Source organism: Dermacentor silvarum, chromosome 10 (genome assembly GCF_013339745.2).
Source record: "Dermacentor silvarum isolate Dsil-2018 chromosome 10, BIME_Dsil_1.4, whole genome shotgun sequence".
In the NCBI taxonomy this organism is placed as follows: Eukaryota; Metazoa; Arthropoda; class Arachnida; order Ixodida; family Ixodidae; genus Dermacentor; species Dermacentor silvarum.
The window spans coordinates 48,236,127-48,262,388 of record NC_051163.1 but is presented as its reverse complement, the minus strand read 5'-3'; the positions used below and the strand labels follow the sequence as shown (position 1 = coordinate 48,262,388).

Here is a 26,262-nt window from a genome sequence, read left to right as displayed (position 1 = left end):
AGAATATAACGTGAAGTGCATTCCGAGGCAAGAAATTTTCGAAAAAAGTAACTTGCGTTATATTCGCGCATATCAGTAAGGTGAATGACAAGTTTCACATAAAAGTTTTGATGATGCCACAGTGTGCAGAGTTTTATAGACAAAATACATTCAGGACAAATATCATCCCACTATGATGTATGACGCTCTTTGGCCATATCTGGCCTTCGCGCCATAAAACCCTATACATCACTATGATGGCATGCAATAATTCTCATCTCTAGTACTATAAAAGGTGTAGTTCATTTTACAACAAATGTTGACAGTCTTCAGTGTGAGCCCTGTAAATATTAGCACTCAGGGGCACCACTTGGTTAAGCAATTGCGATGTAATGTCTATGTATACAAGTATTACCGATGCATTTGTGCCAAAACAACCAAAATAAATCAATTTTCCCATTTAAGTATGCCTCATACGAGACTGTAACTAAAGGAACAGTTTAAACAGACACCCAGCAGGAACACCCTATTTTTACATTTCAAATTCACATCAAGTAGATCTCTGTTGATGCCAGCCTCCTACAATGCTGAACCTTGCTGTATGCTTTATAGAGAAATTACAGTGGTAGCACTTAACTCGAAAGTTATTCAGGGCTGGGGTGTTGCAGAACACACCCACAAGTGCCCCATTTCATGTGTAACAGCTTGGTTGATTTGCTTGCACAACCTACCAAAAGCAAATTAAAATTATTTCTCTCTGTTTAGCATTTTTGCCTGCTAGACCATAATTCAATGACACCAATATATTAAGTCGAAGAACCTAGTTTGGTTTATATATTAACACGTTCGCATACTGCCACAGCTGCAGTCTGTCAGACGTGTTGTAATATTTAAGGGGTGCTTGTCCACCAGCACTCCAATGTCCGAAGCCGTGCTCACCTACACAGCTAAGTAGATGGTCATGATCCAGCTAGTAATAAGCTGAGAGAAGAAAATGCGCTCACCTTGAGGGCAACAATACTGCAACAAGCTGAGAGACATGGGCACTTGGCAGGCAGCAGACCTATTCTCAGTTCCAGCAGGACAACAGAAACTAGCCTTTCAGTGAAAGAAAATGATGCATTAGTAAAGTTATCTAACCTTGGTCCTGCTAAGTATCAAAGCAGTCTTCTGGTTTTCGTGCATATGTACCCTCCGCTTAAGCAATTCAACTGAAGTATTTATAAAATACAGTCTACGGTCACTGCAATAAAAAAGCGCATGCAGGCAGAAAAGTAACGATCACACATAGTGAACCATTGCTATTAGCTCGAACGTTTAGATGATCGGATACAGTTAGCTGTCTAGCCAGTACAAGCGTCAATACAAGTTATGTGCTCAACTGAATGCACTTTTATTCTACGTTTCTAACGCAAGTCAGCACGAGGCTACAATCGCCACACGCAAAATTTCGATCGCGATCAAGCCGAACGTGCTACCATGGAGATCGACCTCAATTGATAGGTGATCATTTTTCCCGTTCACACGTCCTTTTTGCCCCCAAGACGCCGTTTACTGGCCTTTTTGAAACAATATTTCTGATCGCGACGCCGGCGGCTTACCACACATTATTTTAACACCTACGCTGCGCAAAGCAAAGAAATAAAATTACAACAGGCTTACCTCGTGAGCAAGTTACGAGCGCGCGTAGACTGTTGGACATCCGTTGAGAGCAGGCTATCCGTATCCAAGCGCATACGTGCACGTGAACCTCGATGCCTCTGAGTGCAGAGTTTTGTAGACGAAGTGAGACACATTCAGCGCAAAATTTCCCCGTGCTATGACGGCACATTAAACCACTTGCTGTGTTTCCTTACTGAATGATAGTGTGCAGCAGCGCCTGAGCTGCGAAAGTTTTTTTTTCGTTTCGTTTTTTCATGGGCACGTATGCGCACCGCTCTTTGTTCACTTAACATATATGTTGTTTTATAAATCGGAAAGCGCTGACACCAAATAATGTGAAAACATTGCAAGTGCACGCATATATTTGAGCATATAATCGTCGGCACAAGGCCCGTGTGCGCGGCCAACTGCGTGAGAAAACATAAATTTAAATATACGATCATTATTGCAACTTTTGGCAGAACGCTATAGCTCTCACACATTCTAAGTCTCTTCATAATGCGTACAGTTGGCAATATTGGTAGATGAAACTCCGTGAGTACAAGCACTAATTCAGACGGCGTGCATAGCTTTCCTAGCATGAAAATGCGGATGTTCCTATAACAAAAATACGGAATTCTGTCTGTTCCGTTCAGAACAGTGCATCAACTGTATTATTACGGGTAAAACGTCCGTAAAGCTTACAACGGGGAGCATTTCCGTATTTTAACATGAAGTTTCTGCTGCATTTTGCCCCCGGCGTGGCCTAGACCCAGGCCATCAATTTGCCGGATATTTATTAAAGTTGTCTCACTCACTCATTTTTGAAAACGCTACATTTTCCGTACTTTTACGCGCAATTCCTCCGTATAATGACGGAAATTTTATCAGTGTACTAGGGCTGACGAGAAGGCCCTGACCACCGAGCGCGCGTCAAAGAAAGCAGTCGTTGAGCCTTTGGCAGTGTTAAGGGCCAAGGCTATCGCGCTTTCGGACACAGCGCTAATCAGCGCGCGTAGATACGACCGAGATTGCAAACCTATCTTCGCTGCCGTATAAAGGTCGCGTCATACAAGCCACTGCCAGACTTTTTTTTTTTTTGTCTGTCTCCGACTACGTCATACGTGGCTGGACAAGTGGCTACATTGAAAGACCGCATCGCGCACCAGAGAACAGGCAGACGTCTTGGCAGGAGACGAAGTTTGCATCAAGCCTTGGGCACTGTCTCCTTGCGTGCGCCATTCGTTCCAATTTTCATACGCTCTGCAACAACTGGTTAAAAGATAGCGGACTTCTAAACGAGTCCCAGGCACTCACTTATCCGAATAAGCGAACTTCGCACTATACCGGGTGACAGCGTTGACTTAACCTTCGAACACATGAGCAAGCACCAAGAGGAGTTGGGCACCTATATTAACGAGTCATCGACGCTTCGGCAAGGGTGAAAGCACGATGCGGATGGAAGCTGCAACGTTCGTCTTCTTCATCGGCTGCCTCGTGCTCAACGGTGCCTCCGCCACGAATTCGACGAACACGCGTTCCAGAGCATCCATCCAGGCTTGCATACCGGACGGAAAGTCGTCGAGCATCGGGGACCGCGCGAGCTGCACGTTCACGCGAATCGTCGACGTCGACCCGAGTCGGTTCCCGTCCAGGATACCAACCGTCGTCTGCAAGTGCCCCGGTCTCCTCTGCAGCACCCTGGGTGACTTCCGTTGCTACGAGGTCAAGGAACAGCTGGAAGTCATATTTCGTGCTAGAAACGGCGCGTTCAGGACTGACACCATCGAAGTGACCACTTCGTGCGTTTGTGCGTTGAGTCGCAGTGCTCGAGCCGATGGCATCGGCGTCAGAGTGGGGAACCGCGATGAAAAGCGGGACCAGGCGGCGATACCATTTGGATCCGGTACCATTGCGGTGGGTTAAAATGTAAGGGCACGACAGTGGCACATACGTGTCGGAATTGTTGTAGTATATGTTTAACATCGAAATGTTCACGCATTGCGTCGACTTGCTACACGTGGTAGATTAGAGCAGGGATTTCTCAAATGTTATTTTATGACGAAGGTTTCCTGCATCCCCCTTCACGATGGCGAAGGAGGATACCTTAAAAAAAAGCAGTAGAAAGTGATGGCAGAGAATATCGTAACGATCGGTTTGAGGCTGTTCAGTTGCGGAGGAGGTCCCGAAATATGCATGTCTTGTCAAGTTTTTCATTTTTTTTGGGGGGGGGGGGGGGGGATGGAAGCTACAACGTGTGATATTCCCGTGTGATACATTTTTTATATGTTACTTACAGGGTACAACGTCACGAAGCACGCAGCTTGCCTGCCTGAATGAACTCCAGTACAGGATCTTTTTCTCAACATCGCACTCGGGGTCTTTCATTTGTGTGCTGCCACAAACTGCACAACCTTAAAGTACCTATTGATTGCAAGAGTGAACAACATGATACGCGTCCAAACATCACAATTTGCTCATAGTTGATCATGTTCGTGAACCTCTGTTTGGTGCAAACCAATTATGTTGGCTGGGTGCGAAAAAGGTGTTGTCAACCCAAGATTCCCGTTATTTCCATCTTTTTGCTCTATTAAGATTTCTTACTCCACTATACTGAAGGAAGTTAATTCATGACTGAATATGAAATATACAGTATCTTCTTCAAAAGAAAAAAAGCTCACCCTTTTCTTTTTTTTTCTGCCCGACGTGTCAGCTGCAGTGAGCGCTCATATAGTCAGAAATAAACTGACATTGTCGTGATTTTATTCTGCAGGTTGTAACTGTATTCCTAATGGGGCAAAATGCAAAAGATGCTTGTGTGGAATTATTTAGGAGTAATTGGCTATCGTGGTCGCCGAGTTTTCACTTGAGCCCTGGTGCTATAATGTTGTTTATCTTTGTGTCTTCAATGCCTTCTCTCTGCGTCCGAGACTAACCACCAGACATGGATAAGCAGCTAGCTGTGCGGTCGCTCTCTTCAGGTGGAGTATTCATCTCTTCAGTAGCATTGATGCGGAGTGAAACAGGTTGCAGAAGTTACTGCGCATATTATATGTCTCGCAAAAGTTGCTCGCGAATGATGCGCCCTAGCGCCATCTGTCGACAGGGCTTAACGCCTCCCTTCAGTGGAGGGGAGTCCCCTTAGGGCAGCAACCAGTGTAGCGCGCTCACACTCACATACGCTTATATACGTATATATTGTTGCAGGGAAAGAGAGGCTTAAATTATGTTTACAGAATACTTACAAATCGCCCACTGGCATACAAGGCATACAAGAGGCAAAACCAGTCCGTGCGACTTCTGTGAGCGTCGTCGTCTGTATTGTCCTCAGCGTTGTCTCGAGCAGTGCTTGGTATCATGACCCCCGTCGACGAAGACGCCGTCCCGGTGCTTGCTGGATCGTCCGAGTGGTATCAACTTAATAATCGCGATTCCATTATTTGACAAATTGGAGAAAGTTGAATTGCTCCTCAAAAGGCACTACTGGTAATAAAATGACTTCCAGCGCTACTTGAATGGGTGCCGCCGTACTACAGTAGACCTTCACAGGGGTGGGGTGGGGGGCGGAGACCGACCCCTCATATAGATGGATGTCCCCCCCCCTCCCCCCCCCCCGACTTTAAGTCCTGGCTGTCAAACAGGGTATGGGGTCTGAAGTCCGTCAGATTCAATCTCCTAAATTGACAGCACATGGAAACACGCGAAGCTTGACGCGGGGTGTAACGTAGTACGCGCCATCAAATCCACGTTGACCCACGAAGTTAACCATTCGCACTTTAATTCTGAATCATAGAGATACTTTAGGAAGAGCCAAAGCGCCTCTGTCCTGAATATCTACTGCCCTTGCTGGGACAAAATGTCACATGCCCTTGAATGTGGGGCTATCTTGCGATTCATTCCAGCCCCACTGTAATACCTGCCTTATATTCTTCGTTAAATTCCGGGCACACTAATACGTAATAGTTAAGGCCAGCAAAAGCGTTACATTGCACATGGCGATGATTTGCTAAGTACTCCTGTTGCACCGCCACGCTGGAGTTTGCAGTGAGGATAAAACTGCAATAATTTTTTGCGTTTTTCTTCAAGAAGCCAATTCAAACGGAAAATCATTACTACCGAGAACGAAACTTCTGAGCATTCATATTTAATTTCAATAAGAAATGTCGGCCGCATTGTCAGTATTGGCATAAAGCTCAACTGCGTCAAACGAGGAATCGGTGAAAATCACATACGGAACGTAAACTAAGCGTAGTGATGCAGTGGACATTCTTGAAATTTCTGGATGTTCAAAAACGTCGCAATTGGTACACCTCTTTGCGGAGCGTCATTTAAATAACGATAATATAGCTCGCAAGACGACTTGTGGACGTATTATTTTTCCATGTTAGAACATGCCATAAGGAAGGATTACTTCAGGGTATCTTTGTTTATCGCTTTTCCAGTTAACCCACACCTCAAACCACAGACAAATAAGAGTTTTCTGAGTTGGCCTGCGCGAACCTTAATGAACTCTTAGTTGGAATAAATACCTGGTTAATCGCTGCATTAATGATCTTTTTTTTTGTACGACGTGGTCGCCACCTCAATATTCTCCACGTGAGAATTCGGTGCTTTCTGAACCCTTCAGCGTTATCGTCAGTTTTAGAAGTTTCTCTAAAGGTTGATTGGGTCTTTGTGTTTTGACCTTTTTCCTGAAGGACAAATGGGGCCGATTGGTATAGTATGGCAGTCACAGCAGTCACAGGACCGGGTCCACGAGAGTGCTGCCTACTAACAGGGTATTGCATTAGTGATTTTGCCAAAGCAGAATTTTTGCGATGTGATCAGGCTACAAGATATTTCAAAGTGCAAAATAGCTTGGTGAAATATGCGGCGAAAGGCTTTGTTATATTTGGTAAGTATCAGAACTGCCGCTAAAACACTTTATTATTCTTTGTGTGTGTGTGTGTTTTTGTTGCTCAGTGAAACTTGACGCAATAAACTGTGTTGCAACATCACTCCGTCTTTGTACAAAAAGTAACTACTCCTTCCCCTGTCGAGAAAATGGGGGTAAGCGAGGCTTGTCGTGCGTGTACCTGACGTAATACTTTTCCTTCCCACTAGTATTCCTTCCTTTTCGTACTACTTGTCCTTCCCTTTCCTTCTCCTTTTCCTTCCTTTTCGTGCAGCTTTTTCTTCCTTTGCGTTGTACGATTCTCTGCTCCTCGCTGTTGTCGCTTGCGTTTGCTGTGTCGATGTCTCGAGGGGCACTAACGAGCCAGCTGCGGAAGAAGACGAAGACGCTCGAGCAAATGCTGAAGATGATAGCGCGTACGCGTGCACCGACCGCGATGCAAGTGAGCCGATAAAGCTTCGCTTAAAAAGGATATATTTCTCATGCATGTCAGCGCCAATCTACGCGTGGAACCGAATGATAGGAGAAGAGAAAAAAATAATAATGAAAGTGGCGGATGACCTACAGCGATGGTAGGAGTTTATTGAAATGAAACAAAAGTAATAGATTTAGGCAACTTATCATCCTGACAGACAGAATATTATGACCCGCGGGCAACCACCGCGATCTCTTTAACGATGCCTTTTCGAAAAAATAGGTTTAGTCGCCTCGTAATGACGAAAGGTACTCCTTTTTACAAATTGGTAATTAGCATAATCCATATTTTGAGATAAAAAGAAGACGTTACAAGTTCGACAAATCAAAGCCATGAATGAGAAAGCGTGTTAAGGAAGTCCCCACATATTTTAACATGCACGGTGGCATAAAGATTTTAAAAATGCGACGACAAGTTGAACTCACACACTATACTAAGTTCCGTGCTGGGACACTACGCCGAGATGAACTGGCTAACATATAAATAAGCACATAGATAAGGTAATACGCTCACATAGACACAATTATGCGGCACTCAAGAAAGCTTTACATCTGCATCGGGTTGATGAACTGTCTCCGTATCATCGACTACTGGTCAAGAGGAAGCTTTAGCTCGGGAGCTTTTGCCTAAATACATGTGAAAGCTAAAATCCTTTTTCTCGGCATATACATGCATCTCCGACGTTATTATGGTTTGTTGCATTTTGATTAAAAAGTTAAAATCTAGTGACTGTAGGAAGGGGAATTGCAAATTGTGCTATAAATTTTTTTTCAGAAAAATTATTCTAAATTACAAAATTTCCAAGAACACTGAAGAATCAAGTTTGCGACTCTGTAACTCTACAATAAAAAGGGATGTCACCATTCTGTAAGCTGCGCTTAATAATACTTATCAAGCGACAATGTTTGGTTGTTGTCACCACCTCTTGAAGTCTGGTTGATTAAACTAACCTCGACACTCCCATGGCCCGACCCACCTGCAGTTTACATGAAACCAATGACTGGACTTTGGCTTGACAAGCCAACTCGACTCGGTAATATTGACATCATGTGAAGGTAGCTCATGGGGCGGAATTCTGGGGGCGCTTCCGCGCGTGCGTTAATTATCAGAGTTATGGACAAAGCATGGTCGTTCATGTTAGTTTGCGATGCTGCTTTAGGGCGGAGCCGTTTGAAGGGACGCGACCACTGTGTTTGTAGATCGTACTTCGAACACTGAGTCGTCTTACTGAATGCAGCTTAGCACGTTGTGGCCCATACCAGTGAGTTTATTAACCGCCCACTGAAAAGCATCGGGACCAGTTTCGAGCGAAGAGAGAATTACTCAAAGGAATTCAAAGTTTAGCATGGCGCTCAACACAGATGGCGTTCTGACAGTAGGCGGCTGTGACATATTGGCACGACGCAGCACGCCACGCAACTTTTGATTCGCATCAGGAACACTGCCTTGGCAGCTACTAGGCGTCTCACAATTCTGGCCTAAAGAGGAACGCTGTTAAGTATGTCCAAGCTAACGTCAGCTAAACTGTTCAACAAAAAAATGTCGCCGTTTCGCCCGAAAGGAGAAGCATCGATTGCGATAGCAAATTAGTAAGAGCTACTCGGAGTAGGGACAGTTTTATCGGCTGCATAAACTTGGACACATTGGCTTACTAACTGAATGAACAATCGTGGTGTCAGCGTGCACAAGGAAACATGAAAAGATCACACTGAATGACCGCAGCCAACGACTGTCAAAACGCTGGCAGCAAGCGCAGGTTCGCGCGGTCTATCGCTTCAACGGAAACCAGAGCCGTGTGGAGATAAGAGACGGTGCGGGCGACGGGCACCACCGGGCAAACTGCGACGGAGAAGTTGTTGGCAGAGGAGAAGCTGCCCCCCCCCCCCCCCCCCCATCCCCCCTTTTCCCACTTTGTTGCTTTCGCGTGGGCGATTGAGTGGCAAGATACGCCTTTGGTGCCGGAGCACAGCGCCGCCCCGCCTCCCTCCCTCCCATACCCCCACGCGACGGTCGCGTTTGCTTTCCGCCGAGCGTTCGCTCTCCGTGATAGCGCGCGTCCCCCGCGCGCTTTCGCTCGCGCATACGGCGCGCGGCGACGATTTTATCGCCCTTGGAATCTATACGGAACCTCACGGCGACGGTGATGCTGACGGCAGAAATCCGGTTGAAGTGTCCATATAATTGCTATCGCAATAAAAATATAACAAAAACTCGGGACACGATACAATTACACGACCTGCACTGTAATTTGTCATCAGCATTCTGACAACCGAACACTGTAGGTTTTAAAATCGTATCTTGCACCGTGTTTAAAAAAATATTTTCTTGTTGTTGGCAAGCCGAAGATGCCGCTAGGACCCAAGGGCTCCTGGCCGCCATCTAAGGGAGGGGAGATAAACTCATCTTACACTTGCCGTTTTCAATAAAAGTTGTTCTCTCTCTCTTCTTGTTGAACAGCTTAGCTAACGTTAACTGGGACAACCTATATATAATTTGCATCACAGGCGTTCCACCTCGATGTTCAGCGAAATGAGCCCACGAAGAAAAATCATCAACATTTGTAGCTTGAAGTGTGCCGTCGTTCTGCTCAAACGACTGTATAATATATGAACCATGGTGTAGTTGGTATACACACAGCTGCTCGAGAAAGAACGCTAGGGTTCGGGAGTTGAACTCACGTGTGAGCTTTTGAAGGCTGTAAGCTGCTCTGCCTCTGCCGCAGAGCCTACTAAACGTAGCACTGTTTGCGTGCACTCATCGCTTTGTCGTTAATGCATCCAAGTGCACTGTTCCTCTATCGCGTCCTTGGAAATCTCATGACCCTCAACGCTCATGCCACATGGGCATCGTTGATACCGTAACAGCACGGCAACGGTGGCGGCAGAGCCGATTGCGTGAACACACTTCCATTGTCGATATAATTGCTTTCGCGATAAAACAGAGCAACGTTGACCGAAATCCTCTGAACGGCAGATAACTCCGTTGCTTTGGCGCTTGATAAATGGCGGCTTATGTCTACTTAAATTGCAGAACGTTTGTCTAAGCAGCCTGATTTTTCTGGCACAGCGGCCAGTTAAGACTCAAAGGCGCCAAACACGGGATGTTGCTATCTAAGCGAAATTGAGTTGAAAATTCGCAGCCTGTGAGGTATTCTACACAACGGTTGCTGAAACTGTGTCAGTAAAGGTGCAGTAAGCGCTTAAGTTCATGTCACAGATATATTGGTGAGACAAAATTTAAATACTTTAATATAAGACCAATGCTTGCTCACCCGAAAGCTTGGCCACCTGACAAGATTATTTGATTGGGGATTCGCTGAACAAGAAAGGTGTGTTTTAACATTGTACCAATAAAATCGCAGCACACTCAGCAAATCTGAGCAGATATACATATCCTCGCCCTTCGGCAAGGATTTATTCGAAATCAAGCATTAATTAAGGTTGTAGCCGTAAAAATTCTCGGTGCACTTTTAATCCTTATTCTCTCTTTGTGCAAATGTTTAGTCTTGAGTGGGCACGGCAGACCAACTGCGTTCATGTGGCCTCACAAGCCTTTCCTCTGCTTTATGCAGGTGCTCGTTCTTGGTTGGACTGGTGCGACGTGTCACTGAAACTGTTCTTCTACCGGATCTACAAGCTTCCAAAATGTACCTGTTCCTTACACGTGTTTTCTTAACAGGTCTGCAACGATGGATACTTATCAAGAAACCATTTCCTTCCACGTCACGCCAGCTTTGGTCTGGCGCACTCCAGCCCTAGCACCACCTACACATCATGTGACATCAGTGGGCTGCTGTTGCAAAAGGACGACTGGAGCTGCACGAATTCAGTGGGCACGGCGGACCAACTGCGGGTATGTGGCCTCACAAGCCTTTCCTCTGCTTTATGCAGGTTAGTTACTACTCTGCCTTATTTAAGAGCAAATGCCGCTGTCTTTTGGTCTTGCCGTGCCCCCGGCGTTGTGCTAGTATTGCTTACGAAATGTACTGTGTGTTTACTTTTACTGTGTGGTGACGTTGAGACAAATCCAGGCCCCGATATTGAAAAACTGCGGCAAGAAATACTGCCTGCACAAACCAAGTTGGTTGAAGATACGGCCCCCGCAGGGGCGTCTGCGCAAGCAGGCGTTTGGTGAGTTGCGCCACCACGTACCCGAGCACACGAGGGTTGGACCCTCTCGCGTGTAGCCGTGCGCGGCTTAGCCGTGTCCGGGGAAAAGGGGATCCTGGGAGTTGAGCCGAAGCCGGGTGTTTGGACCTTTATGGCCCCTCGGCAGAGGCGACACACTCCTTTGGCCTCTGCTTCACGTAGACGGCACCCCCGGGCTGACCCACCCGCAGGAAATCGGTAGTCGCCTTTTCCTGTCCCTCTCTTCAATCTTCGTCTTTCTCTCTCACTCTCAATCTATCCTGTCTTCTTTTCTTTTCCATTTACTTCCAGCATTCCTGGCGGCGAGGGTTAACTTTGTCTGTTATAACCACCCTTAGTTATACGTATTTGGTTATAGCGGGTACGTACAGCTGACGTTTGTGGGACTTGTGTTTGCAGGTCCTACATCGTCCTCTTGTTGAGCTCCCAGGTAGGTGGCTGGCGTTCCTGCCGAAAAATTATTATTTTTGATGCCTTTTTTTTCCCCGCATTACCCGATCGCCCCCTTAAGCGGGGGCGCACCGAAGACGTATTCAAATTTTTTGGCCGGCAAACTGAAAATTTCCCTCGATTCCATGTAATCCATTGTGAAAAACCCGAAAAGGCGGTGAGAACGATCTCACCTTTTCTGGTTTCAAAATGCCTGACAGAGACAATAGGGGCCGGCTACAAAGCTACAAATTGGCTAGCGGCGACCTTCTTCTTGAACTCCGAGATATCAAACAACATGAGAAACTGCAGACCCTCGTATCAATTGGAGACTTTCCTGTCACTGTGACCCCACACCGCACTATGAACACCAGTCGTGGTGTTGTTTCGGATGATTATTTGATGGAGCTAAGTGAGACAGAACTATTAGAGGGATGGAGTGACCAAAATGTCATCAATGTCAGAAGAATCAAGATGAGGCGTGACGGAAAAGAAATTCTGACCAAGCATCTCATTCTAACCTTCGGCTCAAGTGTACTGCCCGAGACTATCGAGGCAGGCTACGTAAAGATCAGAGTCAGGCCGTATATCCCTAATCCCCTGCGATGTTTCAAATGCCAGAGGTTTGGCCATAGCTCCCAGAGCTGTCGAGGTCGAACTACTTGTGCCAAATGCAGTGCTTCTGAACACACATCTGAGTCGTGCAATAATACTCCACATTGTGTAAACTGTGAAGGAGAGCATACCGCATACTCGCGGTCCTGCCCATCCTGGAAAAAAGAAAAAGACATTGTCACGATTAAAGTTAAACAAAATATTTCGTTTAAAGAGGCACGAAGGCAGGTGTCCTACCTGCCAAAAACCAGCTTTGCCGATGTGACGCGTCAGGGGGCAGCATCACTGCGGCTTCCGGCTGCTGTCCGGCCTGCGCGTAGTGAGCTGGCGGTGAAGCCATCTGCTCCCTCGGCGGCTGCAGCTAGCACTACTCCGCCATCCCAGAAGGGGCCATGGACCTCCGGGCTGGTGGCCTCCAAGGTCTCGTCCCTCGAGACGAGGCCTTCACCGCGAACAAACCGCTCTCAAGAGCGGGTGTCCAGCGTGCCGCAAGAGCCGATGGACACATCTTCAAGCCAGACGACGTAGCCAGCGTCTAAGGAGCGGCGAGAATCTCTCGACCGCTCCAAACAAGAAAAAGCCCGCATCACAGGGCCCGACAAGGGCTCTGTAAGTTAAGTTAGTGTTTTTACACGAGACGCACAGCACAAACATTATCTGCAACATGGCCACACAAATACTACAGTGGAACGTCAGAGGACTACTACGTAACCTCGACGACATCACAGAACTCATACATAAATTTAATCCGAAGGTGCTGTGTGTCCAAGAAACACACTTAAAGCATACACAGTCCAACTTTCTTAAGCAATATGCAATTTTTCGTAAAGATCGTGAAAACGCTTCTGCCTCGTCCGGAGGTGTAGCCATAGTTGTAAATAAGTCTGTCGCTTGCCAACAGTTTGCCCTTCACACGCCTCTCGAGGCTGTATCTGTGCGAGCAATATTATTCAACAAGCTTATAACGATTTGCTCCATTTACATGCCACCCAACCATCACCTCAGTAAAACGGAATTTTACAGCCTCATCGACCAGCTCCCAGAACCATACATTCGCGATGCGACGCGAGAGGTCGACTCATTGAAAACTTCCTTGTTAACTCCGGTGCGTGCCTCTTCAATAAGAAGGAACCAACATATTACAATATCCATCATAGTCCATATTCATGAATAGACCTGTCAATTGGCTCTGCCTCACTTTTCCCTGATTTAGAATGGCATGTAATTAAAAACCCATTCGGAAGTGATCATTTCCCAGTAACCCTAAACTTATTAACCGAACATGACTCTCTTCCCCATGTCCCTCGCTGGAAACTGGCCTCAGCTGTCTGGGAATGCTTTAGAGAAAACACGTACTTATCACGAGATTTTATAAATAATTTTACTATAGATCATGCCGTATCATATTTTACTGCTTTTATCATTGTCGCCACTGAGAAGTTCATTCCTCAAACAAGTGACCCTTCATTCAAAAGACGGGTCCCCTGGTAGAATAACGATTGTACACAGGCACGGAGGAGACAAAATAAAGCTTGGGGCAAACTACGATAATGTCCTACGGCTGAAAACCTAATAGAATTTAAACATGTTAAATCCCAGGGAAGAAGGACACGAAGGCAGGCTAAGAGGGCAAGTTGGGAGAGGTTTCTCGCAGGTATCAATTCGTATACTCAAGAGGCAAAAGTATGGGACCGGCTAATGAGGCTAAAGGGAAAAGAAATTCATCCGTTGCCGCTAGTGAATGACGAAGCCAACAGCTTGGAAGACCAAGCTGACGCTCTTGGCGAACACTTCGAGCGCGTGTCTAGTTCAAATAATTATTCCGAGGCATTCCTAAAGTACAAACAAATCGCAGAACGCAAGGCTATTGACCGCAAATGCAGACAGAACGAACCCTATAACATGCCTTTTAACATCTCCGAATTGAGAGCCTCCTTGACTGCATGTCGGAACTCTGCACCTGGACCCGACAGGATCATGTACGACATGAATAAACACATTCACAGAGACACTCAAATAACGCTACTCGCACTTTTCAATGCTATATGGGCTACCGGGCACCTACCTACTGCATGGAAAGAATCCCTTGTCGTTCCGATTTTGAAACAAGGTAAAGACCCCACATTAGTAACAAGTTACCGCCCAATAGCCCTCACAAGCTGTATCTGCAAGCTCTTTGAAAAAATGATAAACCGTCGTTTTTTACACTTCCTTGAGTCAAACAAAATTCTTGATCCATATCAGTGCGGCTTCAGAGAAGGACGGTCTACAACCGACCATCTCGTGCGCATCGAAGCAAACATTCGTGATGCCTTCATACACAAACAATACTTCTTGTCCGTGTTTCCTCGATATGGAAAATGCGTACGATACGACCTGGCGTTACGGAATCCTGCGCGATCTGTCGGCAATGGGCATCCGTGGAAATATTTTTAACCATTATTGAAAGCTACCTACACAACCGCACATTCCGGGTTAAAATAGGTAATGCACTGTCACGTCCATTTATACAAGAAACTGGTGTGCCCCAGGGAGGCGTGCGCAGTTGCACATTGTTTATCGTGAAGATGAACACACTTCGTGCCTCATTACCACCGGCTATTTTTTATTGTGTCTACGTGGACGATATGCAAATGGGCTTCAAGTCCTGTAACCTGGCCGTGTGCGAGAGACAGGTACAGCAGGGGTTGAACAAAGTGTCCGAGTGGGCAGACGAAAACGGGTTCAAAGTTAACCCCCACAAAAGTTCTTGTGTTCTTTTCACAAGAAAGAGAGGCCTGATCCCAGATCCTCGTGTAGAACTGTGTGTGCAGCAAATACCTGTGAACAAATACCACAAGTTTTTAGGCATCATAATTGACTCCAAGCTGACGTTCATTCGCACATCAAATATCTCAAAGCAATATGCCTAAAAACAATGAACCTAATGAAGATTATATCTCACACAAAATGGGGCAGCGACAGGAAGTGTCTACTGAACCTTTATAAGAGTCTGATTCGTTCACGACTAGATTATGGGGCTGTAATATATAATTCTGCCGCACCAAGCGCACTAAAGATGCTAGATTGCGTTCACCATCTAGGTATCCGCCTGGCCACCAGCGCTTTCAGAACAAGCCCTATTGAAAGCTTATACGTAGAATCGAATGAGTGGTCACTCCATCTGCAGAGAACAGCTTCACGTATTTCCTCAAGGTCCACTCTAATCATGAACATCCGTGTTATAAAACTGTTAAGGATTTGTCATGTACTACACTTTTTCATAACCGACCCTCTGTGAGACGTCCTTTCTCACTGCGCGTGAGGAAGCTTGGCGAAGAGATGGATGTCCCACTTCTTGAACACTGTCTAATGCCTCCAGGTAAGCTATTACCGCCCTGGGAGTGGCAGGTGATAGAATGTGATATATCCTTTGTAGAGGTCACAAAGCACGCTCCTGAACTCGAAATCGCAATGCATTTCCGTGAGCTCCAATCGAAATACTATTGCTCTGAATTCTACACCGACGCGTCAAAGTCACATGCTGGCGTATCTTACGCGGCTGTCGGTCCATCTTTGTCTGAATCATACGTATTGATCCCATATGCAAGTATCTTCTCTGCAGAAGCCTATGCAGTACTGTGTGCGGTTAAACACATCAAGAAATTAAAACTACAGAAGGCAATAATATTCACGGACTCCTTAAGTGTCGTAAAGGCACTAATGTCTAAGAAAACACAAAAATCCTGTTTTTATTGAACTTTGCTCATATTTGTGCAATATCTACTCATCTGCTAGACAAGTGACAATATGCTGGGTTCCTGGTCATAGATCCATCGAAGGTAATGTGCTAGCAGACCAAATGGCCACATCAATTACATCTCAAGCTACTAATCTTAGCAGTACTATTGCCGTCGCAGATCTCAAGTCTTTGTTGCGAACGAAGCTGCGAAGCCACTGGCAACGCATGTGGGTCAATGAAACAAATAATAAGCTCCACTTGATTAAGCCACAGTTTGGTTTCTGGCCCTGTACAACTAAAACACGACGAACTGATGTCCTATTCTGCCGTCTCAGAATAGGACACACATATGAAACTCACAATTTTCTGTTGACTGGTAACGAGCCTCCAACCTGTGGTCGATGTGGTGAGAGGCTGACCGTCCTCCATGTCCTCCTGGAGTGCCGGGAAGCCGAAACAGAGAGAAGGAAACATTTTCCTCTTGCATACCGATACCATATTCCTATCCATCCCAGTATGTTTCTTGGCAAAGAACCGCTTTTTAATACCAAAGCAGTCCTAGGTTTCTTGAATGACGTGGTACTACATGTAATTAGCCCTAGATATTCGTAGCACATCCTCCCGCCAGAGGATGCTGTTGCGATAGTGTTTAGTATAGCACATGCCTCCAGGCCTTTATGTTCAAGGGCTCTGTTGAGGCACTAGTGCTTGATGCCAATTTTCGCATCGGAGATATTTTGCAAATAGTAACATTTATTTGCAATGCATATTTAATGCTCATAGCACACGCCATTAGTCATTCCCATAATCTTATTACCTGTAGATTTTATGCACTTTACAGCGACTATTTTTAGGCCCCTTTACAGCCACGTCATATCCACCACTCGTAATCCATCGCTTCAACTTAAACTCATTAACACTGGCCTGGCACTCTTTGGCCATTATTGGCCCTTGCGCCGTTAAACCCCATATATCATCATCATCATTGAAGATATGGCGATGCTTAGAACGCAGCAGAACAATATGGAAAAACTTTTTTAGTGATTGGGGCCATCGTTTCGCTGTTTTAGAAAAACGTGTCGCTCGTGTTGATGAACTCGAACAAACCGTTAAATCTCTAGAAACAAAAATAGTGGCATTGGAAGATATAGGAGCAGGCATTCCAATTTGATAATTTTTGGCCTTCGCGAGAAAGCCGCGGAAACAGAAACCGAGCTTAAGAGCAAAATTTGAATGACATATTTTCTCATATACTAAACGTGAAGTGCAGCTCGATTGGAAGAATTCACCGTTTAGGGAACACCGGTAAACAAAGAACATGGTATTATGTTCTTTCATGACTTCAATGAAAAACTTGAAATCTTCAAAAACACCCACAAGCTAAAAGGGACCAGAATTTATGTACAAAATGATTATTCCCATGAAACCATTAGAAAACGTAAACTGTTTTGGGATAGCGCGAAGGCTGAGAAAAAAGATGGCAAAAAAGTTAGTTTGATAGACACGAAATTAACTGCGGGTCAACAATGAATACTTTAGATGGAACAATGCCACGAACACCAGGATTAAAATTCATCACTATCGCAGTACTTCAAAAAAAAAAAAAAAACTGACTTCCACCCCCTCAAGAATTCCGAATTTTAAATATCAATGCACACAGTGTTATCAACAAGAGTGGTCAGCTTGACGCGACTCTTCTTGCGCATAAGCCACACGTTCTCGTCATCACGGAAACATGGCTGCATGACGAAATGGAAGATACGGACGTCTTTCCCTCTAATTACTGTGCTTTTCGCCCTGATAGATCTACTAGAGGTGGTGGGGTTGCTATAGACAAGACAAGACAAGATATCTTTCGCCCAATATGAACAATAAGTTCATATTGGGCGAAAAATTGAGGGGTACCGAAGGGCTTCATTTCTTTCATACAACCAAATAAAACAAAACCAAAATTTATTCATGGAACGTACCGGGGAATACAACTATTGTGCTTAGTTGAAACTTGGAAATACTAGGGAAGAGATGTCACAGTTTCACCCGAAAGGCGAAGCATCAATTGCGATAGAAAATTAGTAGTAGAGAGCTATACGGAATAAGGATAACAGTTTTATCAGCTTTATAAACGTGGACATGCAGCAGCACCAGCAACTCGCAGAACTGTTGTCGACGCCGTCGGCGTTTTGACCGCATTCGCACCGAACGCGCGCGTCGTTGGTGACTGTTGCCGGTGCCTCTGGGGCGGCTCGGAAGTTTTCGGCGAGATCAGACCGGGACACTCGTCGAGCAGCGTCGGAAGTCTTTAACACCTTCTCGTCTCACAGCGTTTTTATATAAATACGCATTTGGCGCCGCAGCTAAACGTCACCTCTCCTCCCTCCCCCCACGGCCTTGCACGCGACGGAAGAAGTCGCGTTTGGTCTCTATTTATGGTGATTGTAAAGCAGGAAAGAGACACTTAATTCTGCAGCCCTTCAGGGAGCACGGCGCCGAACGCGCGTTTGCTCTCCGCCGTGCGTTCGCTCACCGCGAAAAGGCACGTCCTTCGCGCGCTTTCACTCGCACATACAGCATACGGCGCGCGGCGACAATTTCATCGCCGTTGACGTCATACTAAAACTCACCGCGACGGCGATGGCAGTAATCCGCTTTGAGTGTCCATATAATTGCTATTGCAATAAAAGGAAATGGAAGTGGACGAAAGCACAACTTGCTGCAGGAGGGAGCTGAACCTACGTCCTCCTCACTACACGTGCAGTAATTTATTATACTACTGCAGTGGTCAACTTCCAGTGAAATTTCTTGGATAGTTGTGTATGTTTACAAGAACAGCACTGGGACTGTCAGCCAGCCCCACTCATAGCAGCACATGTTGAGCATACATTCAACCAAGGCGTCACGTAGTATGTAAACTTGGAACAAGACAACTGGTCAATGGCTACGTATCTCAAGGCATCAGAGCTGCGAAACTCGAGGCCCTCGCTATGTAACGAACAAGAAGACGTTCCACGTAGCACCAGCTTTTGAAATCATCACTTGGAAAGGAAAGGATGCTCCGCATCGGCCATCGTGAAAGTGGGTAGCAATAGTGATGCAGTGGCTTCGCCATTGCGCTGGTAAGCCCGAGGTCGCGGGAGCGATTCCCGGCCTCGGGAGCCGCATTTGCATGTGGGCCAGGCGCGTAGCCATGGGGGGGGGGGGGGGGGGGGGCTGATGGGCCTTCAGTCCCTCCCCGAAATTTTTTCGTGCTGTCGTGCACCGTCGACCAAAACAACCACCGGCCCCGGGAATACTTCTGGATTTTGTCTGCAATGTCTTTTTGACGCTCGCAAAGACATTTTGGCGCCAAAATTGCGAACTCGGGCTGGATTTCGTGGCAACGCCCATGCACCTGGAGTCGCATAACGTAAGGAGCCCCAGCCGAGCACAAAGTTTCAAGGGCTTTTCGATAGTGAGCGGGCGCGTCGCAGCATCTTGCAGCGGCCCCGGAATCTACGGAGCGCATTGATTTAAATTCCGAAACTTGATGGGTATGAAGTTCTCATAAACTTTTGACGCGAAAGGTGCACTGACACTTCCAAAGGTGTGCTTCTGATTTTTAATTCTGGAAGTTTGTGGATTTCATGTTCATATAAACTTAGGCCAACATGCGTGCACTCGAACGCGCGTATCCAAGCCGTTCCAGAAATGGAAACGCGCTCGTAATCTTCCACACACACGAAAATATTAAATATCACCGTGACTGTCAGCTGCCAGCTGGCATCTGATAATGTTCTCCAAACATTTTCAGGAAGCACGCCCAATGTGATCGATCAGCTCGACCAAGGCAGGCAAAAGTAAAATAAGAGAAAACATAAGAAAGTTCACGGCCTATTAAATTTGAGACAGTTCTTTTTTGCGGGTGGCAAGGTCTGACTCTCCGTGGCGATAGGGCACTGGTCCTATGGATTTAAGCAAAGCCCCCGCTGAAAATACTGGTATTTCCAGAGCGCTTCTTCGCATGCGAGCTGATTGTGGAGATACATATCTGAAGAACCATTTGGAAAGTTGTCCCAGTAATGCCTCGTATTTAAACCAGATGTACAAAACCAAATTATAGGAATTTGTGGTGAAATTATTAAAGAAAGCCTAGATGCATAAGTGAGCACTGCAGGCTGCTTCTCCGTACTTGCTAACGAAACGACGGATATTTCTGGATTCAAACAGCTTACTGCTTGTGCAAGGTACCTAAACAAAGATGTCAACGATATCGAATGAAGAAAGGAAGGAAGGAAAGAAAATAAGAGGCGAAAGGCAGACACGTTAACCAGGTGAAGTGTCCGGTTGGCTACTCTGCACACGGGGATGGGGTAAGGGCTGAAAAAAATAGAAAACAAGAGAAGATTAAAAAGAAAAGAAAAAGAATCAGATCAGTCCGCACATTCTATAGTTTTTCACTAAGTCCTGTTTCTTTTAAAAAGCGTACTAGCGCTTTTAACGCAGTTCGTTCCGACGTCGGCTGGGACCAGGGACCAAAAAATCTGGCTTCCGTGAGGGGACGGCTGTCTATCTTGTCGAGCGTGGTGCAGAGCAAAGGATATCGAAGTGTTGTTAGGTTTTAGCACAGGAATAGGTGCCCTCTCTCATTGAGACTGCAGGTTACATGTACATGTGTACAAACTGCTGCAGATTCTAGTCCCCCTTCCAGTGCCACTGCCAGCACAGAGAGAATTTCAAACATGAGATTACTAAAAAATCACTTGCGCTCTACAATGTCTGAGGAACGCATGGTTATGCTGGCGCTTCTATACGCCCACAGAGACGTCGCCAACAACGTGTCCTAAGTGACTAAACGCTTCGCTAAACTTCCCCGCCGAGTGAAGTTTATCGTTTAGATAGCGAAGCAGCAAAAATAAATGCATGTAAAAATGTCTGTTCCTTCACGTTCCTATAATAATAATAATAATAATAATAATAATAATAATAATAATAATAATAATAATAATAATAATAATAATAATAATAATAATAATAATAATAACAATAATAATTATAAAGTAATAATTATTATAATTCTTATTATAATAATTATGAAAACGTATGACTGTTCATTAGCTTTTACAACCACAGAAATTTTCACCATTTATTGTAGCAGCATGGTTATCAAAATTATCATGCGAATACAAAAATTACGGGGACATCAACAACCAATTTGGACCGACCTTGCTCATTGAAAGCCCGGCACACGCGGCGTTTCCCAAAAACGCACTCGGATGTTGGGTCAATCAACTTGCAGCATCATCTGTGGCTTTCGTTTGTCCTTTTCTTTCCTGTTTAGCTACATGCTTTTACTTCTTTTTTGAAACGAAGCAATACCCTTCTTTAATTTTGGGTGCAGAATAATCGTTGCCGCTGTGCAGGCAGTTAAAATACGCATTTTCTTATTAATTTCTGCATTCTTTTTCTATTATTCTATCCATATGGTATTGTTCTTGCCTGGATCGTCTGTCTTTCTTTGCGTAAAGTTTACTATTTGTGACTGAGCAACATGTTTATTTGTCTTGTTTGACGCATTATATACAGTGACGTTTCCTTAGATACGTAGATTTATTGCAGATTTATTCATATATTTAAATATCTTGTTGCGAGGTTTCGTGTATACAAGCAGTGAACTTGGTTTCCAGCGACAATTTCTTGCCCTTTATCTTCGCATTTGTATATTCCATTCTATCTTCGCATTTCTAGTGTACATTTTGCAGAACTCTTGCTTTTTATATGTACTCACTGTTGCGACTATAATATCGGTATAATTACAATACAAGACCGGTAACAGCTGCTCCTGCGCAATCCATTGCAACGAAGGACAGCGTCATTGAGGTTTTTCCCTGACCATTGCATATGTACAAAAATGTAAACAAGGTTCTTGAATGACATAGATTCCTCAAAATATTTGTCCTCAATTTGTTAATTTCATGACCTTTACGTTTTTCATATCAGCTGCATGCACTGCGTTGCTGGTTTTGAAATGATATAGTTCTAAAGTTCGCGTGATATTTTCTGTACTTATTAAATAGACAAAAAAACGTGGAAGCATCGATATCAGATATTTAGGCCACACTTTTGGGCACATACGAATATATTCTTTATGAAAGATATACATACTTTACTTGTATTTACAGTGCGTAGCGTTCAATAATACGTTTGCAGCATCTAATATTCAATGGCATTGACAATGGCAATGCAGTTATTATTCATGTATTTGATGCCTCGACAACTTCTATAAGGAGGAGGCCGCGCTGCAACTTGAGCCCCCCCCCCCCCCCCCCCCGAACAAAATTTTTGGCTACGCCACTGATGTGGGCGAAGTGCTGAAACGCCCGTGTAGGCATTGGGTGCAGGTGAAAGAACCCCAGGTGTTCAAAATTATTCCCGAGTCCTCCACTAAAGCGCGCCTCATAATGATATTGCGGTTTTCGCACGTAAAAGAACAGAATTTATTTTTCTTAATGCAACTGGATAATGTGCTATAGCCTGTACACATACACAAATACACAAGAAAGTTGCCGGAAGAATGGTCACATCGTAGTCTGATGTAACGATGGTGTGTATTCGGCTCCACTTGTGTCAAGCTGCCTGTTCGCAGGTTTCCATTTCACTTAATATTTCTGCAATTTATTTAAACTTATCATATAATTTCACCAATGCTTCCTCTAGCTTACTTGTATTTTGGAATGATATAGTTTTAAATTAAAATCGGGGGTTTAACGAGCCGAAGCTGTACAGGGAGTCCGGAGCTGGAGTCTGCGGGTTAATTCGGTGCAGTTCGGGCCCTTTATCGTTCAACTAAATTTCAGTACACCAACATTCTCGCCTTTCATCCTCATTAGAAGGCCTCCTCGGGAATCAAACCTATGACATTGTGCTCAGCAGTCGTACTCAAATGACACTTGGCCACAACGGTCGTTCTGTTAAGCGCACCGCTCTTGGTTCACTTAAACATATATGTTGTATTATAAATTGGAAAGCACTGAACCAAATAAAGTGAACACATTGCAAATGCACGCTTATATTTGAGCATATAATCATCGCCACGAGGCCCGTGTGCGCGGCCAATTGCGACCGAAATAGAGCGTGCGAAAACGTAAATTTCAATATACAATCCTTATTGCAACTTTTGGCAGAACGCTATATAGCTCTCACACATTGCAGGTCTCTTCATAATGCGTACAGTTTGCAATATTGTTAGATGAAACTCTGTGAGTACAAGCGCTCCTTCAGACGGCGTGCATAGCTTTCCATGTAAAAAAAAAAACAAAAAAATAAAAAAACAGGGATGTTCACATAACAAAAAATACGGAATTCTGTCTGTTCCGTGCAGAACAGTGCAGCCGCTGTATTATAACGGGTAAAACGTCCGTAAAACTTAAAACGGGGAGCATTTCAGTATTTCAACGGAAGTTTCTGCCGTATTTTTGAAAACGCCATATTTTCCGTACATTTACGTGCAATTCCTCCGTATAATGACGGAAAATTTAACTGTGTACTAGGGCTGACGCGAAGGCTCCGACCGCGTTGCGAGAGTCAGAGAAAGCAGTCGTTGGGCCTTTTGGCAAGGTTAGGGGCCAAGGCTATCGCTGTTTCCTCCGTCTCGTTTGCGGGCTTAGTGCAAACGGACGCAGCGTTAATCAGCGCGCATCTACGACCGAGATTACAAACCTCTCTCTTCGCTGCCGTATTTGGACGCGTCATACGAGCCACTGCCAGACTTTTTGCCAGTCTGCGACTACGCCGCACGTGGCTGCATTGAAAGACCGCACCGCGCACCAGAGAACAGGCAGACATCTTAGCAAGAGCCAAAGTTTGCTTCAAGCTTTGTGTAATGTGTCCTTGCGTGCGCCATTCGTTCTAATTTACATACGCTCTACAAAATCTGCTTAAACGATAGCGCACTTCTAAACGAGTAGCAGGCATTCACTTATCCGAATAACCAATCTTCGCACCATACCGGCTGACAGGGTTGATTTCGAACATCTGAGCAAGCCACAAGAGGAGTGAGGCAGCTATATTAACGAGTCATCGACGCTTCGGCAAGGGTGAAATCATTGAGACGGCGACGATGCGAATGGAAGCTGCAACGTTCGTCGTCTTCATCGGCTGCCTCGTGCTCAACGGTGCCTCTGCCACGAATTCGACGAACACGCGTTCCAGAGCATCCATCCAGGCTTGCATACCGGACGGAAAGTCTTCGACCATCGGGGACCGCGCGAGCTGCACGTTCACGCGAATCGTCGACGTCGACTCGAGTCGGTTCCCGTCCAGGATACCAACCGTCGTCTGCAAGTGCCCCGGTCGCCTCTGCAGCCGGCTGGGGGACTTCCGTTGCTACGAGGTCAAGGAACAGCTGGAAGTCATATTTCGTACTAGAAACGGCGCGTTCAGGACTGACACCATCGAAGTGACCGTGTCGTGCGTTTGTGCGTTGAGTCGCAGTGGTCAAGCCGATGGCATCGGCGTCAGAGTGGTGAACCATGCTGAAAACCGTGACCAGTCGGCGATACCATTTGGATCCGGTAGCATTGCGGTGCGCTGAAATGTAAGAGCACGACCATGACACATGCCTGTCGGAAATGATTCAGTATATTCTGAAAATCAAAAAGTTCACGCATTGCGTCGACTTGCTACACGTGGCAGATTAGAGCAGAGATTTCTAAAACGTATTTTTAGTTTTAGTTTATTTAGTTTATTTTAGTTTTCCTGCCTCCTTCTTCGCGATGGCTGCGAAGAATGGTTTTTGGAATTATGGCAGCTCCACAGTGGGCTCGGTAACGCTATTCTGTATTACCAAAGTCTGCGAGCTTATGTCTGACCAGGATGTCAAAAACAGTTATGCTTAGACGCTAGGTGTTTGGCATGTCTACAAAACTGGCCTGCTTGTTTGTTGCAGCCACGCATCAATTTATCCAATCATACTTAGAAAAAAAAACAGTAGAAAGAGATGGCAGAGAACATCGTAAGGATTGGTTTGAGGGTTTTCTGTTACGGAGCAGGTCTCGAAATTTGAATGTCTTGTGAACTTTTTAGTTTTTTTGGGGGAGGGGGCGTATTCCGGCTGATACATTTTTTTTAAATGTTAGGGTACAACGGCACGAAGCACGCAGCTTGCCTCCCTGAATGAACTAAAGTATACCGGCTTTTTTTTGCTTTTTGCTCAAAGTTGCACTCGTGCTCTCTCATTTGTCAGCTGTCACAAACTGCACAACCTTAAAGTACCTATTAATTTGAAGAGTGAACAACATGATACGCGTGCAAACATCACAATGTGCTCATAGCTTATCATGTTCGTGAACCTCTGTTTAGTGCAAACCAATTCTGTTGGCTGTATGTGAAAAAGGTGTTGATTGTCAACCCAGGATTCCCGTTATTTTCATCTTATTGCTCTATGAAAATTTCCTACGCCACTATACTGAAGGCAGTTTATTCGCGACTGAATATCAAATATACAATATCTTCTTTAAAGAAAAAAAAGCTCACCCTTTTCTTTTTTTTCTGCTCGACGTGTCAGCTGCAGCTCCTAGTGAGAAATAAACTGACGTGATTTTGTTCTGCAGGTTGGAACTGTATTCCGCATGGGAAAAATGCAAAAGATGGTTGTGTGGAATTAGTTAGGCCTAAATGTATCGTGCTCGCCGAGTTTGCACTTGAGCCCTGGTGCGATAAAGTTGTTTATCTTTGTGTCTGCAATGCCTGCTCTCTGCGTCCGAGACAAACCACCAGGTTTGGATAAGCAGCTGGCTGTGCTGTCGCTCTCTTCAGGCGGAGTATTCATCACTTCAGTGGCATTGTTGCGGAGTGAAACAGGTTGCAGAAGTTACTGCGCATAATATATATCTCACAAAAGTTGCTGGCGAATGATGCGCCCGAGCGCCATCTGTCGACAGGGCTTAAAGTCTTCCTTCAGTCGCTGCTCTCCCTTCAGTCTCCCTTCAGTCGCTACACTGGTTCTGCCCTTAGGGCAGCGACCAGTGTAGCGCGCTCACACTCTCACACGCTATATATATATATATAATATATATATATATATATATATATTGTTACGGGGAAAGATAGGCTCAAATTATGTTTACAGAATACTTAGAAAGCGCGCACTGGCATACCAGGCATACAAGATGCAAAACCGGTCCGCGCAACATCAGAGAGAGTCGTCGTCTTCTGTATTGTCCTCAGAGTTGTCTCGACCAGTGCTTGGTAACATGACTCCCGTCGGCGAAGGCGCCGTCCCGGTGCTTGCTAGATCGTTCGAGTGGTATCAACTTTATAATCTCGATTCATTTATTTGACAAATTGGAGAACTTGAATTGCTCCTCAAAAGGCACTACTGGTAATA

At 45.3% G+C, this 26,262-nt stretch overlaps 1 protein-coding gene across 1 annotated transcript; it reads left to right on the top strand.

The window, feature by feature from the left end:
- The first annotated feature begins 2,758 nt into the window (after positions 1–2,758).
- On the top strand, positions 2,759–24,594 carry LOC119466284 (interleukin cytokine-related protein 17.1). The gene is made up of 2 exons (XM_037726762.2): positions 2,759–3,345; positions 24,268–24,594. Exons 1-2 carry the CDS (start codon positions 3,073–3,075, stop codon positions 24,466–24,468), a joined length of 474 nt encoding a protein of 157 aa, XP_037582690.2. The 5' UTR covers positions 2,759–3,072; the 3' UTR covers positions 24,469–24,594.
- Positions 24,595–26,262: the final 1,668 nt, after the last annotated feature.